Genomic DNA, 18699 nt, shown 5'->3' on the forward strand with positions numbered 1-18699 from the left:
AAGACAGTTTTGGTTCCAAGAACTTCTTCTGCTCTCTCAGCAGCCTCCACTTCGTCTCAAACCGACAGTGTCCATGTTGACGAGAGAGGGAGGCCAGGTCCAACATCCGGATCCTCAATCGCTGCACTTGCACGCTTGGCTCCTGACTTCCTAGAGTTCAAGGACCTTAACATCTCCTCAGACTGCAGGGCGATCTTATCACAGGCCCGTGCGCAAAGTACCATCAAGACATATCGTCTTAAGTGGAAACGTTTCTGCGTATGGTGTGGAGAACATAATATCCATCCTCTTCAAGCTCCTCCAGAAGACATCCTTCCATATCTGCTGTCTTTAGCCAGGGCTGGACTCGTTTTTTCGTCCATTAAAGTGCACCTGGCGGCGATATCCAGGTTCAGGAAGAGTTCCAACAAACCATCCTTATGCTCATCATCTTTGGTCAAACAATTCCTTAAGGGGCTATTTCGAGCTTTTCCACCAGTTCGTCCTCCTCCCCCGGAGTGGGATCTTAATATTGTTCTGTCTCAACTTCTAAAAAGGCCTTTTGAACCTATTCACAAAGCGGAGCTAAAGTTTCTAACTTGGAAAGTGGCTATCTTACTGGCTCTCACTTCAGCCCGCAGAGTCAGTGAGATACAGGCCTTCACTATTGCACAGCCTTTCTTACAATTCTCTAAGGACTTTGTGACGCTTAGAACTAACCCAAGATTCATTCCAAAAGTACCAACTCGGTTCCATATCAATCAACCGGTCAAACTCAAAACTTTTTTCCCGGATCCTAAAACTTCCGTGGAGAAGGTTTTACATTCTCTGGATGTGAAACGGTGCCTGAAGTTTTATCTTCAAAAAACAAAGGACATCCGCAAATCCAATCAACTTTTTGTTGCTTATGGTCAAGCCACCTTGGGTCAAGCTGTAACGAAAGCAACTATAGCTAGATGGTTGTCTTCTACGATTATTTTCTGTCATGACAAAGCCAACAAACCTTTAACAAGAAAGGTCAAAGCGCATTCTACCAGAACAATGTCAGCGTCAACGGCCCTGTTCGCTGGAATGACGCTGGAGAACATTTGCCGAGCTGCTACGTGGAAAAGTGTGCACACTTTTACCAAACATTACTGTCTGCAGTCGGCAGTTCATGATGATACAGGAGTTGGAGAAGCAATTCTGCAGCATCTTCTGCAATAAGGTTAGACTTTTTACAGTCTTTTATTCTTCATTTGCCTGTTTAAAGCATATCTTTTCATTATCATGTTTTTGCATTACCAAATGCTGTCATATATCTAATGTACTTATAAAGGTTTAGATGCATATGTTATGTTCATAAGTTTGTGCTCTATTACCTTCCTGATTTTGTGGGGATGTATATGGTTTATCTTGTCTCCCACCTTCCTCTACCGACAGACATGATGTCACTGCTTGCTACTCTGATTCAGGCATGTGAATCTATGAAAGATACCCCAATACTGGATAAGAAAACAAGTTACTTACCTGTAACTACGGTTATCCAGTATTGGTGTCTTTCATAGATTCACATGCACCCACCCTCCTCCCCGGCAGGGCAGTTCTGTTTTATGGATACTCATTCTCACTTGTGCTGGGAAAATCTGAGGAGAACTGCCTGGGCTAGGAAGGTTCTAGAGGGTGAGGACAGCTGATTGGCTGAGGCTACTATTTCAGGTCTTTTTACATAATGATGTAGACAGGCTGCTAAGTTTTGAGGCCTAGTTAGGCCTTTAGGCTTTCCAGCCTACTACAAGAAATTTTTAGGCACTGCTATTATATATATTTTTACCGTGGGACTCCCGCCTCAACGACGGGGAATGATTCAGGCATGTGAATCTATGAAAGATACCAATACTGGATAACCGTTGTTACAGGTAAGTAACTTGTTTTCTTATGTTTTTTTGATATGGGGATTGGTGTTTACTTTTCTTTCTCTGACTGAAAAGTGAGAGGAGTTGGTCATATTTACTTTACAATCTTGCTGGTGTGCTACAACTATGAAAAGGGAGGCTGTAGGATGTCATTTTTTTGTTAACATCCAACAAAATGTAGATACCTGGAAATGAACTGTGCACATTCAGCAGTTAGTCTTTCAATACCCAGAACTCAATATTCCGTGCCATTCAACTCAATATTCCTTGCCATTCAACTCAATATTCCTTGCCATTCAACTCAATATTCCTTGCCATTCATTCAGTGTCTACTGCTGTTCCGTCTACCGCATCTCTGTAAGTACCTTACTTCATTCTAGCGATGTCTCTTTCTCTGTCTCATCTCTTTGCTATCATTAGCTCCCCTCACTCGGTATATGTACCAACTCTGTATGTGAGCTCACCTTCACAGCTCTCTTCCTTTCTCTGTGCCTCACTACTCTTTACCTTACCTGTCCTTCTGTACGTCGCTTTTCATTTTACCTGTCTTTTCACCCCATCTGTCTTCATCTCTTTATACAAGTCTCTGCCTCTTGTTTGCATCTTTCTACTTTACCTCTCTCTAACTCACACCTTCTCTCTACATTTCCTTCTTCCTATTTGTAGCTCTCTACACCTTTCTAAAATATTTCCTAACTCTCTATATCTCGGTCTCTAACTCTTCTCTTTTCTTGCTCTCTCTCTGTATCAACGTCACCTTCTCTTTTTACCCTGGTCTCTCTTCCCTTCGCCCTCCTTTTCCCCTCTATTTTGTATATCTTGCTATATTCCATTCTTTTGACCTCTAGCTTATGTTGTCTCCTACCCCTTCTGTTTATCTTAAGTAGGGCCCGAGGACCCTGTTCATACAGTACACATGAAATGGAAACGGGCAAAGCAGGGGAAAATGATGGCATAATGAAGGTCATCACAGCCCTGAATTCTTTCCCTCTTCCAGGAAGAAGGCCAGCTGTGAAGGGAGTTTTATTTGATTAGGAGTATCCCACTGTTGAAGCTACTGTTGTGAGTGCTATGGGGGTTTGTTTTGCTTTAATAGTATGCACAAGTCTACTCTGCAGCCCCCGCGGGGCTCTCCCTCGGGCATGGGAGCCCCGCGTCTCCACTGCTTCTCCGGCCAGGAGGTGCGGGCTTCAGAAGACGGAAGTCCCGCCCCACAACAGGTTCCGGTTTCGCTCACGTCTTGTTGTTTAATTCACTGCAAAGCGATCAGCATATTTGTAATGGACTTTGCTTTCATTTTTTTTATCAAACGTCTTTACGTTGAGCTGAGCTGTCTGTTTAGTTTGAAGCAAATCCAGCTAAGGGATTAACGTGTATCTGCGATCTTTGTTTACTATAATGCAAACCGAGTGCCCATTTTTGTGATGATTTCTGTTGGCTTCTTTATCGCTCGTATTCATGTTCGGCTGCTATCTCGGTAGAATTTAATACAAATTCAGCTAAGGTATTCTAGTTTGGCTGCAATCTTTGTGTACTTTTTATTTTAATTCACTGCAAAACGATCCCCATATGCTTGTTGTTCCAAAGTATTCGTTTTATACTAACGAAGTCCCTATTCTTTTAAATAAACCTGTGACTGCTCTCCGATTTGAATTTGATCGTATGTCGTTACAGAGTCTTCGTCTTTTATTTACGGATAAGGAATATTACCATAGTCGGAAAGTTGAAATGCTGAGTCGGTCCTTCTCCAGGCCATATCCGATTATACCGATTTCTCTGTAGCAGGCGCCTAATCTCACTGAGTTGTTCTAGGCCGAATCCATGTACTGTTATACCGAGTTCTCTGTGGCAGGCGCATTATCCCACTGAGCTGTTCTAGGCCGAATCCATGTACTGTTATACCGAGTTCTCTGTGGCAGGCGCATTATCCCACTGTTCTAGGTCGAATCCATGTACTGTTATACCGAGTTCTCTGTAGCAGGCGCATTATCCCACTGAGCTGTTCTAGGCCGAATCCACGTACTGTTATACCGAGTTCTCTCTAGCAGGCGCATTATCCCACTGAGCTGTTCTAGGTCGAATCCATGTACTGTTATACCGAGTTCTCTGTAGCAGGCGCATTATCCCACTGAGCTGTTCTAGGCCGAATCCATGTACTGTTATACCGAGTTCTCTCTAGCAGGCGCATTATCCCACTGAGCTGTTCTAGGCCCAATCCACGTACTGTTATACCGAGTTCTCTCTAGCAGGCGCATTATCCCACTGAGCTGTTCTAGGTCGAATCCATGTACTGTTATACCGAGTTCTCTGTAGCAGGCGCATTATCCCACTGAGCTGTTCTAGGTCGAATCCATGTACTGTTATACCGAGTTCTCTGTAGCAGGCGCATTATCCCACTGAGCTGTTCTAGGCCGAATCCATATCCTGTTATACCGAGTTCTCTGTAGCAGGCGCATTATCCCACTGAGCTGTTCTAGGCCGAATCCATGTACTGTTATACCGAGTTCTCTGTGGCAGGCGCATTATCCCACTGAGCTGTTCTAGGCCGAATCCATGTACTGTTATACCGAGTTCTCTGTGGCAGGCGCATTATCCCACTGAGCTGTTATAGGTCGAATCCATGTACTGATATACCGAGTTCTCTGTAGCAGGCGCATTATCCCACTGAGCTGTTCTAGGCCGAATCCACGTACTGTTATACCGAGTTCTCTGTAGCAGGCGCATTATCCCACTGAGCTGTTCTAGGCCGAATCCATATCCTGTTATACCGAGTTCTCTGTAGTAGGCGCATTATCCCACTGATCTGTTCTAGGCCGAATCCATGTACTGTTATACCGAGTTCTCTGTGGCAGGCGCATTATCCCACTGAGCTGTTCTAGGCCGAATCCATGTACTGTTATACCGAGTTCTCTGTAGCAGGCGCATTATCCCACTGAGCTGTTCTAGGCCGAATCCATGTACTGTTATACCGAGTTCTCTGTGGCAGGCGCATTATCCCACTGAGCTGTTCTAGGCCGAATCCATATCCTGTTATACCGAGTTCTCTGTGGCAGGCGCATTATCCCACTGATCTGTTCTAGGCCGAATCCATGTACTGTTATACCGAGTTCTCTGTGGCAGGCGCATTATCCCACTGAGTTGTTCTAGCTAAGCCCGAATGCATATCCTGTTATACCGAGTTCTCTGTAGCAGGCGCATTATCCAACTGAGCTGCTCTCTCTAGGCCGAATCCATATCCTGTGATACCAAGTTCTTTGTAGCAGGCGCATTATCCCACTGAGCTGTTCTAGGCCGAATCCATGTACTGTTATACCGAGTTTTCTTAGCAGGCGCATTATTCCACTGAGCTGTTCTAGGCCGAATCCATATCCTGTTATACCGAGTTCTCTGTGGCAGGTGCATTATCCCACTGAGCTGTTCTAGGCCGAATCCATGTACTGTTATACCGAGTTCTCTGTTGCAGGTGCATTATCCCACTGAGCTGTTCTAGGCCGAATCCATATCCTGTTATACCGAGTTGTCTGTGGCAGGTGCATTGTCCCATTGAGCTGTTCTAGGCCGAATCCATGTACTGTTATACCGAGTTCTCTGTTGCAGGTGCATTATCCCACTGAGCTGTTCTAGCTAAGCCCGAATGCATATCCTGATATACCGAGTTCTCTGTAGCAGGCGCATTATCCAACTGAGCTGCTCTCTCTAGGCCGAATCCATATCCTGTGATACCGAGGTCTGCGTAGCAGGCGCCTTATCCCACTGAGCTGTTCTCTCAGAGTTTGCTTCGACAGAGAGCTCTGGGAGTGACACGTCGCGCACCCCGCCCCTGGCTCTCTTACCTCAGCTTGTTGTGTTACTTGTCCCCACGACCCCTGGGAGTCTGAGCGGAGCCCGGATTGGTAAGCATCGGTGATAGGTCAGTGTGTGTCTGCTCAGGTGAGCTCTGGCCCCGCCCCCCAGCCTTCCTGTGCCGGCGGGCGGGGCGGCGACCTGCTTAAGGTAGACTGGAGAGTGAGTGCCCACGGCGGAGAGCGCCCAATAACAAGGGGTGCGTGTATCTAGGCGATTTTTGACCCCTGAGCTGTTTTTCAAAACTTACAGTTGTTTGTCTAAGGGTCTGTTTTAGTAAAATTAAAAAAATCATTTAGAGCGTCTTTCCCACATATCCTACCAACTTCGACAAATGCGTGGAGGACAAATGTGCAGGGCAGGGGTCAAAGTTCATGAAAAAATGTATGGGAACTGTGATGCTGCTCAAAATGTGGGCGGGATGAGTGAGTGCGGGTTGGGGGGTCAAAGACGTGGCTAAAAAATCTAACTATTCTCTACCTTTTTTCGGTGTTTAATCTGCAAATTATGTTAATCGGAGGGAAATGCACTATCGTGCAATAGGAAACCTCTATCAGTTAATCCACTGCACCAGAGAGCCATAGAATAGAATCCAGGTTGGTGCAATGGAGAATGATGACTTGTGTATGTTTAGTGCTACGTGCCCCCAGTCTGCGTCAGAAAGCACTGTGAACACTTAAGTCATGGTTTTAGACTTGCATCATCACACATGGTATATGACAGGCTGCTACCAAATGCGTAAAATGGTTTCGGATAACAGTGTTTCCAAAATACAGATTTTAGTAACGCCCAGACTGTGTGCATAGTGCATTTTTTTTAACTGTCGTTTAAAAGCACACACTTCACGGGTTAGCTGGTAGCTCCCTTACAATACCTCTCAAAAAGAATAAATGTGTCACATGAAGCTTCAACTCATTCCATCAATCAAGACAAATACCGACTTCCAAGCACCCTTTACATTTGCAGATTATCCAGTTGCACACATTTACTTTTCTTTCAGGCAAGCAGCTTCTGGCAAGAAGGCTTGTTTAGCCGTCTAGCTTGTTCAAATGAACAAGTTAGACTGTTACAGAAGCCATGGTGATGAGTCTGTATTAGCCTGCGTGCATACACATACATATATATATCACATCGACAAAACATAGCAGACCAAGATAAACAAAGATAAATGCTTCACCACTGAAGAAACTGAGAACGGTGCCTGAGTTAGTATTTTTTTCCACTTAATTTTTAAAAGTGGCTGCACATCACTCGGGGACACCACCACATGACTCGGGGACACCACCACATCACTCGGGGACACCACCACATCACTCGGGGACACCACCACATCACTCAGGGGCACCACCACATCACTCGGGCACCACCACATCACTCGGGCACCACCACATCACTCGGGCACCACCACATCACTCGGGGACACCACCACATCACTCGGGGACACCACCACATCACTCGGGGACACCACCACATCACTCGGGGACACCACCACATCACTCGGGCACCACCACATCACTCGGGCACCACCACATCACTCGGGCACCACCACATCTCTCGGGGACACTACCACATTACTCGGGGACACCACCACATCTCTCGGGGACACCACCACATCTCTCGGGGACACTACCACATTACTCGGGGACACCACCACATCTCTCGGGGACACCACCACATCTCTCGGGGACACCACCACATCTCTCGGGGACACCACCACATCTCTCGGGGACACTACCACATCACTCGGGGACACCACCACATCACTCGGGGACACCACCACATCACTCGGGGACACCACCACATCACTCTGGGACACCACGAATAAAACAATTACAGTTAATTGCGTTTGTGCCTGGGTGTTAATGGATTTTATTGTCTATGGCCTGGCAGCCCCATTCCTAGAAGGAGATGGTGAATGGTCTTTTCTTTTTGCACGTTATTTATGGTCTGGTGGACGTGGTACAGGTAGGCTTTTTTTTATTTATTTATTAGTTTTCACTTTTATATGGCGCAAACTTTACCCGCAGGTATCAGAGTGCTTTAAATTGGCATGCTTATAACAAGCAAGACTAGCACTCTATATTACTGCCAACTTTGATTAGCATAAGCAACAGCTAACTATTCACAAACAATGTTTATATACCAATTGCAAATTAAAGAAAAAAAATTAATGCAAAGCATTGTCATTTACAATGCCAGTAACACAAACTTTAATGCTGCGAGACCTATTGCATTGCAAATGCTTTTTTAAATAGTATTTGACAGGTGGACGTTGTGCTGCTTGATCTTCGGTTGCACCATCCATTCTGAGAGCAAAAATTATCGAGGCTAGGGCACGGTTTCTGCATCTAGAAAGTGGTTGACCCAAACACGGGATGAGGGAGACCTTCCCCCTGTAACCTGGTGTACTATGTAATCGACAAACAAGAACTTGGAAGGGATTGAAGCAGGAAGGAGTCAATTACACAGTAAGATCAAATGGATGCAGTTTGTGCTACCTGAATGTGGAGAAGAAGCAAACTCCCTTTAGTACCCTAGGTTGTCAATTATGTTCTTGGCAAAGTTTAGGCCTTGTAAGGAAAGATCTTGCAGCTACAAAAGCCAATTACATAGTTTGTAACAAAGCTACATTGTGAAAAGGAGTTTGTCTTGGTCGCAAATCCACTGTCTCCGTATTCCCCCCCCTTCTGCCTCACAATACCCCTATCCAAAAATATATGAATGTTTTTATAGCCTTGGTGCCCAGAGTTTCTTTTCTTGTTCGGGTCTCATAAGTATCTAGAGTGTGTGAATAAAAAAGGTAACCTGTATTCTCTGTGCTTCAGTGTTTCAGGCTACGCCTAGTTCCTAATTCATCCCAGAGTTCTCTATCATCAGTACTACTTTGTCTGGAGAAAACAAAAGAGGACTGGCCTGGTGACTGGGTGTAGCGCCTAGGAGAGGCAGCAGCAACCCATTCATGTATGGACCCATAGGGTAAAGCTAATCTGTACGTAGTGAAGTTGCAGCCTTATTACACACAGTCTTGCCACGTGCCACACATCACAAGTGACACTAACACTTTTCAATGCTGTTTCCCACTTCCCCGTATTGAAATGCATTGTCATGCATTCACAACCCCTCCTCGCCCCTCGGAATTGCTTGAAGCTTTCTTAGCACAACGGTGTGGTTCCCAGTGTCCGCTGCTTGTCTGCAGCTGCTGGGTACACTGTCAGAGGCTCCCAGGTAGAGACAGGGGCGTAACACAGGCATTGCGGGGGGGCCCCGCGGCCCAGGGGGCCCCTCCATGAGCCAGCAAGCCGTCAGGTATTTGATAATGGCGCCTGCTTGTTTTAGATTTTTTTCCAGGCTCTCTGGTGGGAAATGTTGACAGACACTTGTGCTTGTTCACAAAAGCAGTTTACGTGCGGCAGCACGTTTTATCACGGTGCTGGATGCACGCGGGCACAGGCACAGAGAGAGCAGGGGGCCGGCGTGTGCGTGTGCTGCTGACCTGCCTTTACAGTGCTGTCAGAGCGTAACTTGCAGAGCTGCTAAAGTGCATGTTTTTAATGTTACCAGCCTTGCTGCCCTTTGCCCCAAGAAGGCGTTGCTGGGGCTCGGGCAGGCCCCGGGCCCTGTAAGGAATAAACACTGCTAAGACCCTGGGCGAGGAGCTCCAGAAGAGAACAGACGATGCCTCTCTCCGTGCTCCAACATATTAACATTGCAGGTGTAGCCGTTTACTTTCCTCCCTGCCTGAAGCAGCAAGACACAAAGCTAGCCGGCTAGGATCTCAACTTTGAGACGCCCTTCCAGGCACTGTAAAAAACGGAGCTCTCAGGTGAGTCACCTTAGAATTGATACCTTTCAAATAGAGTCATTACTGCTCATTAATTGTTGTTAAAAAAAAGTCTGCAAAGGCCTAGAGCAGATGCTAAACAGAACTGAAAACAAAATGTTATTTATTGATTTGAAACGTGCCGTTTTTGTATATGTTTACTTTGAGTATTATTCATGTATCACCTCTGGAATACCTTTAAAAAGTGCTTAAGTTGTCAGAGAAATAAGTAGGTATGTGGCTCGCTCTCTTTGGAGAACATCTGGTAATACAAACCGATTTGTAGTTTCCTAGGAACGCATCGTAATGCAGCCCTTTCTGCCAGAGGGGGTTGACGCACTAGTTACAGACACGCATCCCTCAAAGGTGATCAGACACACCTCAGTCCAGGTATTGCCAGGTCTCTGTGTCTGCTTGGTTCACCAGCCATTGACCACAACACTTGAGCGCTATTGAGGTAGCTAAATCCCAGCCTGTCACGCTGCTTTTGGTGAAACTGGCTCATAGGCTGAGCAGTGGACCACCATTGAATGTCACTCATAATTGTGCTGAAACTATAAAAATGTCAAGCATAGCAATTGGAAACATTTGCAGCTATGTAGATGCCTTGCAGCCCCGGTGCAGGATTCTAGGTTATTTTGTTTTTGTTATGGCCTGAACTATAGCGAAATCAGGTGAATGCATGGCTCATGCTCCTGTCCCCACCTACCCCCTAACAACATAATGACTGCCAATGATGCTGCTGGCCACCCTTCTGTCATGTTGTTCACACCCAGGCAGCCTAGATGCCCCATGTACATTATACCACTTACAAATTGTCTTGCTTGTTAAAACTGAAACTTCGCCCGCCCACTGTATCACGTCATCAGCAGCCAAAGAGAGCCTTTCTGCAGCTCTGGGAACAGCAGCCATTCTGGGACCGCAATAATGAAGAGGTCAGTAAAAATTAATCATATCGTGCCCTTCCATTTCTGGTGCTTTGCACCATTTCTGGTGTTTTAAGATCTTCTAGTTTCTTCTTGCTCAAATGAGTGTAATTTCTGATATTTATATGTTTTGATCGACTTCCTGTATATTTTTGCTTGCAAGAAAGTGTCTCTCATAGTCGTTGAAATGTCACTCGTAATTATACTGAAATTATGAAAATGTCACACATGGCAATCTAAAACCTTGGCAGTTATGCATGCAGAAGCCGCGGTGTTCCAGCTTCTAGGGGCCCCATCAGTGCTGTAGCGCACACAGGCAGCACTACACTATCTCGCTGGCGTTGGTTGCATCAGTGAGTTGCCTCATAACAGTCCTGCCTCATAAATGAAATGGTGTGTGGTAGGTGCAGGTGACCTGAGCTTCCAGGCCCAGCAGCAAGGGGGTAGAAGGCAACTGCCTTCAGGGCAGAGACCATTTGCATATTTACATACCTTTGTAAACTGGTTACAGAGGCTTGTTTTTTTCTGGTTTCAGTACCCCCTGGGCCCCCACTCTGCCTATTCCTTACATTTCAAATTTACATTTACTGCTGTAGTGTGAGAATGCATTTCACGAAAAGGAATATAAAGTATTGTTGCCAAAGGTAAAATGCCAGCAATGTGTTGTTTAAAGAGCCTGGAAAGACCTTGTCTTGACACTAAATAGGGTTATAAATAAAGTATGTACGGATTTGTAATGTGACTTTTCGGTCTTTGTTCCCTTTAATTATCAGTCCTGGATCATTCAGGCAACCCTGGAACACAATTAAAAGTGCTTTCTATTTATATTTGTTGTTGGAAGTATGCACAGATAAGTGCTGAAAATACGGCTTTGGGGGACTGCTTATTTTTGTCGCTGTCTGGGACATCTAAATATTGAGCTGCCCACCCTAATCATAAGACTGGAAGTTTGTTGCAGGATCAGCACATTATTTATTTCCTCCATTCTCGATCCCTGATTAGCGCCATAATAGGAATAGTTTAACTTGTATCTGAAAACCTACGCCGCCGTCAATAACCTGTTGAGTTACTTCAAGTGTCTGGGAATGCACCCTGCATTCAGACAACTCACTCCTCATTCTCGCCCTTCACTTTTACGCTCACCCTGCACTCACAGCAGCGATCACAATGCACTCACACTCATCACCATGTACTCCCACCATTCACCACCTCACCCTACACTTACAGTGATCACTTTGCACTCACAATGCACTTGCACGGTTCACCCTGTACCTCACCTTGCAGTCACACGAGCAAACTACTCACCCTGCACTCATGTCACACTTCACTCTCCTGTCCCCCTCACTGTTCAATCTGCAGTCTCACTTAAATAAGACTTTCACTAACCATGCCTTCTTTCATCCCGCTCTGCACTTACATCTGCACCAAATTCATATGGTCACCTCACCCACCCTGTAGTCACTCCTCTTACCCTACTGTCACACTGTCGCATCACTCACCGTGCACTCATAGAGACACTCCTAGAAGAAAGTGTACCATGCAGATCACAGAACTGAGTGTGAGTAAACTAAGAGTAGCGCTATAAAAAATGAAATGTTTGTCAGAAAGGTACTATAGAGAGATGAGGTGCATTGTTGGTGAGTGGTAGTGGGGGAATTCATGGAAAAGGAGGAAATGGGGGAGGGTGCGCCAAAAAAGCCTGTCCGATGCCATCCCGAGATGTTTTGAGGCATGGGCAAAGTGGGCTCCAGCCCAGGGCCCCAGACTTTCAGGGACCCCCTGATAAAACCAGCTCTATTCTGCAGAGTCTTACCCTGATGGCATTAAATGATTTTTAAGCAGATTGTTTTAAATACAACTTTCCGTCACTTTTTTCCAATATTGGTTCATGTGTGTCTATTATAGACATTTTGTAGAGCAATGTTGAGTTTCATGCAACATTCATAAAATTTTCTTTTGGATCAAATCAGGACCTCGAACATATGAGAAATGGGAGAGTGGCACAGAGAATATTTGCAATAATATGCTGCTGTGGTACAATATTGAAAACATACACCACTATCCCTGAATATTACATGTAAACACATTTAGAATGTGGACTAGTGTGTCTGTGCACTGTCTGTGACTCGCCCAAAGAGGGAATGGAAGGGTAAAATAGGATCATAAATTCAAAACTGTTCTTACAGAGGTCCCCAAAGTACGTTTGGCAGTTTGCCCCTAAAATCCTTAAGCTGTTCCTGGTGACATCTGCGAATATAATGGCCAGTATTCCACGTGGGCTGGCACATCTAGGCCCATGGAAAATACATTTTGTGTAGAAAGATCAGCAAAATAAAAACAAATTGTAGCAAAGGTGCAGAATGTTTAAACTCTGCATAAGTGTTTCTGTGGTGGTGCACAAACAAAAGGAGAACTAGTTTGACTAAATAGGTGTGAATTATGTATGCTGCTGCTTGCTGTCCTCGTTATTGTTTTACCCGTCACTTTGAAATGTTTGCACCTTCATGCACAAGCACAAACCAAAAGGTCATTGGTTGACTAAAGTGGTTTGATTTTTGTATGCTGCTGCCTGCTCGACTTGTTACTGTTTTGCTAGTCACTTTGAAATATTGAAGCCTTTCAAAAGGGAATTATTAGTTTAAACTGGTTTGATTATTGTATAGTGCTGCAGTTATTATTGTTTTCCAGTTGCTTTGAAATATATGTGCCTTTATGCACACACCAAACGGGAAATTGTTTGACTAACCTGGCTTCATTTTTGCATACTGCTGGACTTGTTTTTATCATACACTTTGAATGTATTTTCACGTTTGCAAGAAGAAAGATAATTGTTTTACTAAACATGCTTGATTTCTGTTTATTTCTGGACTGGCGATTGTTTTATTATGCACTTTGAAAGTAGTGGCACCTTTTGTTTTGCTTTACCAACTACAGTTTGTATAGATTGTCATTAGGTACTTGCTGATATGGTTTGTTTTTATTCTACATGCAGTGTTATTTATGGTGTTGCTTACAATTGTCTGTAATATGTGTGCCTTAAATCTTGTATTTAGCATTGTTTACACTACAGAAATGATAAATTAAAACAGACCAACATCTGCATCAATGTTCTGAAGCATCCAAACAGTTTTCATCCTCAGCCTGGTTTACCTGCCTGTCTTGTAATGCTTACTAATAAAGACATGATGGTAGAAATTGAAATTGCTTCCTCACTTCACGCTATTATCATGCACAACCTTAAACAGTTGCTAGTTTGCGGCATGCAGATAATTCACCAGTCTATTTCTCTTGCCTTTCGTAGGATACAGAGTTATATCTTGTGTACTTCTCATGTATATTGTCAGTCGAGTTTTTATGGAATTTCAGGTTTGGGTTTGTCTTTCAAAGTTTCAAGCTATTGTCCATTAATGTCAAATCTAGTTCATACCCTTCATAGTTATTCTTCAGCCATAGGCAGTTCCTGAGACAATGGATCGCTCCTTGGCATTGTTCTGATTGCTGCCTCAGTTAAATAATCTGTTTTTGACATTATTGTTACAAATGGCATAGCTTATATGTTAAGCGGGTTTCCCACTTTCTCATTAGAACTTTGAGAAAGGCAATAGAGAGGCATTTCATTTAAATGTTGGAGGTTTCAAATCAAAATATTCCAGATTTTTGGGCGGAAGGGCAAAGTGGTAGGTGGTGAGCCGGGGGGCCCCCCTCCATGTGTTTTGCAGGGGGGCCCCCTCAAGTTTTGTTACGCCACTGGGTAGAGAAAAGAGAGCTTGTCGTACATGCGCTGACACCTTGCCATAATAAAATATTTCATCACAGTCTAGTGAAGTTGGGAAGCCAGCATTTCACATTGTGCCATTTAGCCCCTAAACAGGGCTTTTCTAGAGTTTTATAGTGCTCAAAAGGGGTTAATTTGCAATGTTTGTCTGTTTTAATAGACTTTATAGTTTGACTTACTTGTGTTAGCATATCACTTGACCTCTCACACATTTGGCAATGAAATGTCACTCATACGCACACTGAAGCCATGGAAATGTCACACATGACCAGTCTGAAAACTTGGCAGCTATGTACACAAGGTTAGCTGTGTGTTTGCGCTGTATGTGCCCAGAGTGCTGCAAACTCTGTATCCTCATTCATAGAAACAACTAGGCTTCTGTGAGAGCCTCCGGTGTCTGGGTTAGGGTTACAAGCTTGCAACCAGGGGCCATATTATGGAAAGTGCCCTGGAGGTGCAATTAGCATATGCTCCCACTTTACGCGCCCCTGGGGCACTTGGGTGTTTACAGATGGGGCAGCAGCAGCTTGCGCGGCCCTCTCTGTAATACAGATGGTGCTGGCGGACATGTAGTGCCAGCAAAATCACCAGAGGGTTCAAATTAGGGAATCCCTTTGCCTCTGCTCCTGCGCCGTATTCTAGATTAGGGTGCAGAGGCAAAGAAGCTGTCAGGGAGCCCACTTAACAGTGCACCCCATGATAGTAGCCCTCTGGAGAGATAAAAGGGGATTCCATGGACCCCCTAGACATCCCAATGCAGGCAGTGCAGTCGCTCATTGCACCCACCAGCAACGCGATAACTAATACCCTTAAAAAAGCAGGCGGTTAGCCGCCTACCCAGTGAAACACTGAGCGGCTTCAAAGCAGGTCCTCTGTTTTTCACTTGAATGCGCTGCCCTGGGAGCAGTGCATTCCATGTAACAAGGTGCACTTTCCCTGTTTGCACCCAGCGCAACTGTTTTGCCAGGTGCAAACAAGGAAATGCGCCCCATACATGATAGGGCCCCAGATGATGGCAATGAGCCTTGACATGCCTTAAATGTGTGGCCTTCACCATTGCCAACGGCTTCCAGAGCATCTCCGCTGTGTCTGGTCCAAGCTGACACTAAGGAGGTGCAATATACTTGTAAAGGGAGAACGTTCTGCTTGAGAGCAGCATATACTTGTGTTTCCAGGCCATTAATCCATTCTTTGGACTCTTCCCTGTTTTTCTACCTAACAGAACAATCGGGTGGCGAAGCTGCTGACCGTGAGCATTCGAGTGCAAGGCGACAAGAGAGCAAACAGCCAGTCGCGCTGCTGTGCCCTGGCGCGCTATGAGGCGGAGAAGATCTGCAGTGATGCCTTCATTATTTTAAAGGCGTGCAATGCTGCTGGAGCCCACCAGATGGCGTGGTGAGTGCTTTTCTTTGTACCCATGTGCATAGTCTCATTTCTGAATGTGGTAGGGTTTGACTGTGATGATTGTGCCTTAAAAACAAAAAAAAACATATAGCACATAAATATATACAATTTAAAACATCACATTTCAAAAAAGTACATGATAAAAACAGGCATAAGTAAAAGGGACATCATAACTCACAGCAGTGACAATTATACGCATCAGTGTCCAAACTCATTCCCTTTGGGATCAATGAAGGGTGGGAATAAACCCATGGAGATGAATCAGACAGAAACAAAAGATACACAGAGTAGAAAAAGTCAGTTGAAATGAAAGTAGAAAGATCCCAAATAACTAACCATATGTGTTATGATAGAAAGCCAATAAATAAACTAAAAAAACGTAAATCTCACCTCATATGACAATACGAGGTGCAATATATACATGCCAAAAGTCAAATTATGTCCAAAATAGAAGTAAAATCGTCCAAATTCCTAATTGGGAAGAGATGGCAAAGAATCAGCCACAATTCGTGCTTTATCATGTGTCAGACCACATCAGTAGAAAAGAGAAAATAATCTCTGAAGTATAAATAAAATCGACATTAGGTTCCTGTCTGTATAATATAACCACAAAAGTCCCCATTCTCACCTCGTGTATCAAGGCGAGGTGTAGTATGTCAGAGCTCTAAATTAAAATATTTCCATTTCGAGGTAAGTAATAATGGTCCGAAAACCTAGTAAGGGAAGTAAAAAAAGGCAAAAAACCAATATTGACTAAAGTTAGCCATAAGTCAAGTTTCAGACGGTAGAAACATATATTTCCATATTTGTACGCTGTGGTCAGAAAGGGATCTTACCTGACACTTGGGTAGCAATGGTATGTAAGATCAGTCTGTAATGTTTACAGCAATTAAGCTCCACAAAGTCTCTAGCAATAAATAAACCAGTATCCTGAAAAGATGGAAAATAGGATCCATTTGCGCAAGTCATATATCACATCCACTCCAAGTAATAAGGTTGAGAAATCTAAGATGTGGTCAATGCCCATGTTTGTATATTATACCAAAATAAAGTGGGGCTCTAATAGATAGTCTAATGGTCGCAATAAGCATGGATTGAACTGCTCATGAAATAAACTGTTCCTCTTTGAGAATCAAAGCTGCACAGCTTAGAATATTATTCTTTGTGATGTAAGGGTAAGTTATATTTGTCTGTTTATTCAAGTTTAGTCATGTTTGTTGTAGTGCTACTAAACCCTGCAGGGGTGACCGAGCTTTACCATAAAGTTACAATGAACATGTATAATATAGTTGAACGCTAGAAGGATGACTAATGTATTTGTGGACCCCAGCCATACACCATTAAGGAATATAGAATGAAAATAAAATTGTAGATAGTAAGCAGTTGTAGGTAGAATGAGCGGGCAGCCTGAAATGTCAACTTGAGACTCGTGTGGCGGTGTATGCATGTACACGAAATGTACAGTGTAGGAAGGTAGATCCCTGACTATGGTTGCCCCCAACTTTTTGCCTGGTATTTTGCTGGTTTTCTGACTTAGTTGACCTGGGACCCTGCTATTCAGGGCCCCAGGCCTACTGCTCTCTCTGTAAAATGGATTCCATGTACCTTAGGTACATATCTAATTGGATACTGAGTCACCTTATCAGTCCCTGTACAGTGTACCTTAGGTACCCAGGGCATAGGTGTACCCAGGGCCTACCAGGGGCTGCAGCATGTATTATGCCACCCCTGGCTGGCCATCCAAATCTGACACAACTGGCTGCACGACAGCTGGGGCAAGGTGGTGTAATCACCCTTTGCTTTAGATATAGTATACCTATATCTAAACCTAAATGGACACACAGATCTCCTATCAGTCACTCCTATGGCAGGCCTTGACAATCCTGAAGGCAGAGTGCTTGGAATCGTGTGAGATGGTGCTCTGGCATGAGCTGAGCCTGTCTGCGGCTTTCGGGATCTATCCCTTAGCCGTTTCCATGATATCGCATACCATATACTCTTAAGTGCATTATAATCCTCGCGGTTATATGCCAACTCTGGTATCGCTTTATCAAAACATGTCGAGTAAGGTGTCATACGAATTGGAATACTAACCCCTCGCCAATTCTGGCGACGGGGTTAGCATTCCACCCTTCTAGAGGGACACGACATGTATGTAGCCTGTAACCCCGGTTAAAGTCAAACAGAGCCTTAGCTCCACAAAATGGATGCTGCCACCGAGACACAAGTCTGCCCTCCTGCTGCTGGGAGTCCTCCCAGAGCAGGAGGCAAGGGCAAAGGGTTTCCTGCCAGGGGCGGTGCCAGCACCGTCCCAGACAGGGTTTTGTGTATTCTAGGTAGGCAGGGCTTTAGAGGAAGGTGACTGCAAGTGGCACCCCGATGCTCACTGTGCATAGGCCGGCTTGAACCGGTTCCAGGGGCACACCAGACCCTGAGCTGGGGAAAGCCCGCCAAAGGAGAGGGGTGTAACCACCCCCCTCCTAGTCCCACCCATAGGGCAGGACTTAGTCGCGTGCCAGCCCCCTTTTTCAGGATAAAGGTAGGAGCAGGCCCCCTTCCAAATCAGATCAATCTTTGAATCCTGAACCGACCTTCTTCAAGAAGAACTCAAGACTCTTCCCAAGATTTCTCCCTTGTGACTAAGGAGTAGTCACCCTGCAGCAGCAGGCACCAACCAAGCTTCGCGGTTTGTTGCCAGTCTCTCCTTCGGATCAAGACTGCTTCAGCACGACGAGAACCGGCTTCCCTGGCACCTCTGACCTCAACCTACATCATCAGCCCAGCTGTGATCCGTGGGTGCGACGAGACCTCGAGGGACCGGCCATCTTCAGAACTGCACGACGCTTGTCCAGCACGACCACCGAGCGACCCTCGACCGAGTGCTTTGGGGTGAGAGAAGCCCCGACCCTGAGCAGCTCCAGCACCGAAGTTCAGCCCCCCTGCATCCACGAGATCTGCGTGGGGCCCTTCTGCTTGTTGCTGTTCACCGCGTTGTCCAGGTCGCTTGCCCGTTGGCTAGTGGCCCCCTCACGACGCTCCACGACGACAAAGACTGCT

The 18699-nt window shown here is 45.1% G+C and overlaps 1 protein-coding gene across 5 annotated transcripts in view; it reads left to right on the forward strand.

The window, feature by feature from the left end:
• Window positions 1-18699, forward strand: part of POLH (DNA polymerase eta) — a 100075-nt gene that overhangs the window by 74205 nt on the left and 7171 nt on the right. For all 5 annotated transcript variants that reach the window (XM_078647466.1, XM_078647465.1, XM_078647468.1 and 2 more), the window contains exon 11: window positions 15461-15633. In XM_078647466.1, the coding sequence (XP_078503592.1) occupies window positions 15461-15633 (173 nt within the window). The remainder of the gene's footprint in view (window positions 1-15460; window positions 15634-18699) is intronic.

The sequence above is a fragment of the Lissotriton helveticus genome, chromosome 6 (assembly GCF_964261635.1).
Source record: "Lissotriton helveticus chromosome 6, aLisHel1.1, whole genome shotgun sequence".
In the NCBI taxonomy this organism is placed as follows: Eukaryota; Metazoa; Chordata; class Amphibia; order Caudata; family Salamandridae; genus Lissotriton; species Lissotriton helveticus.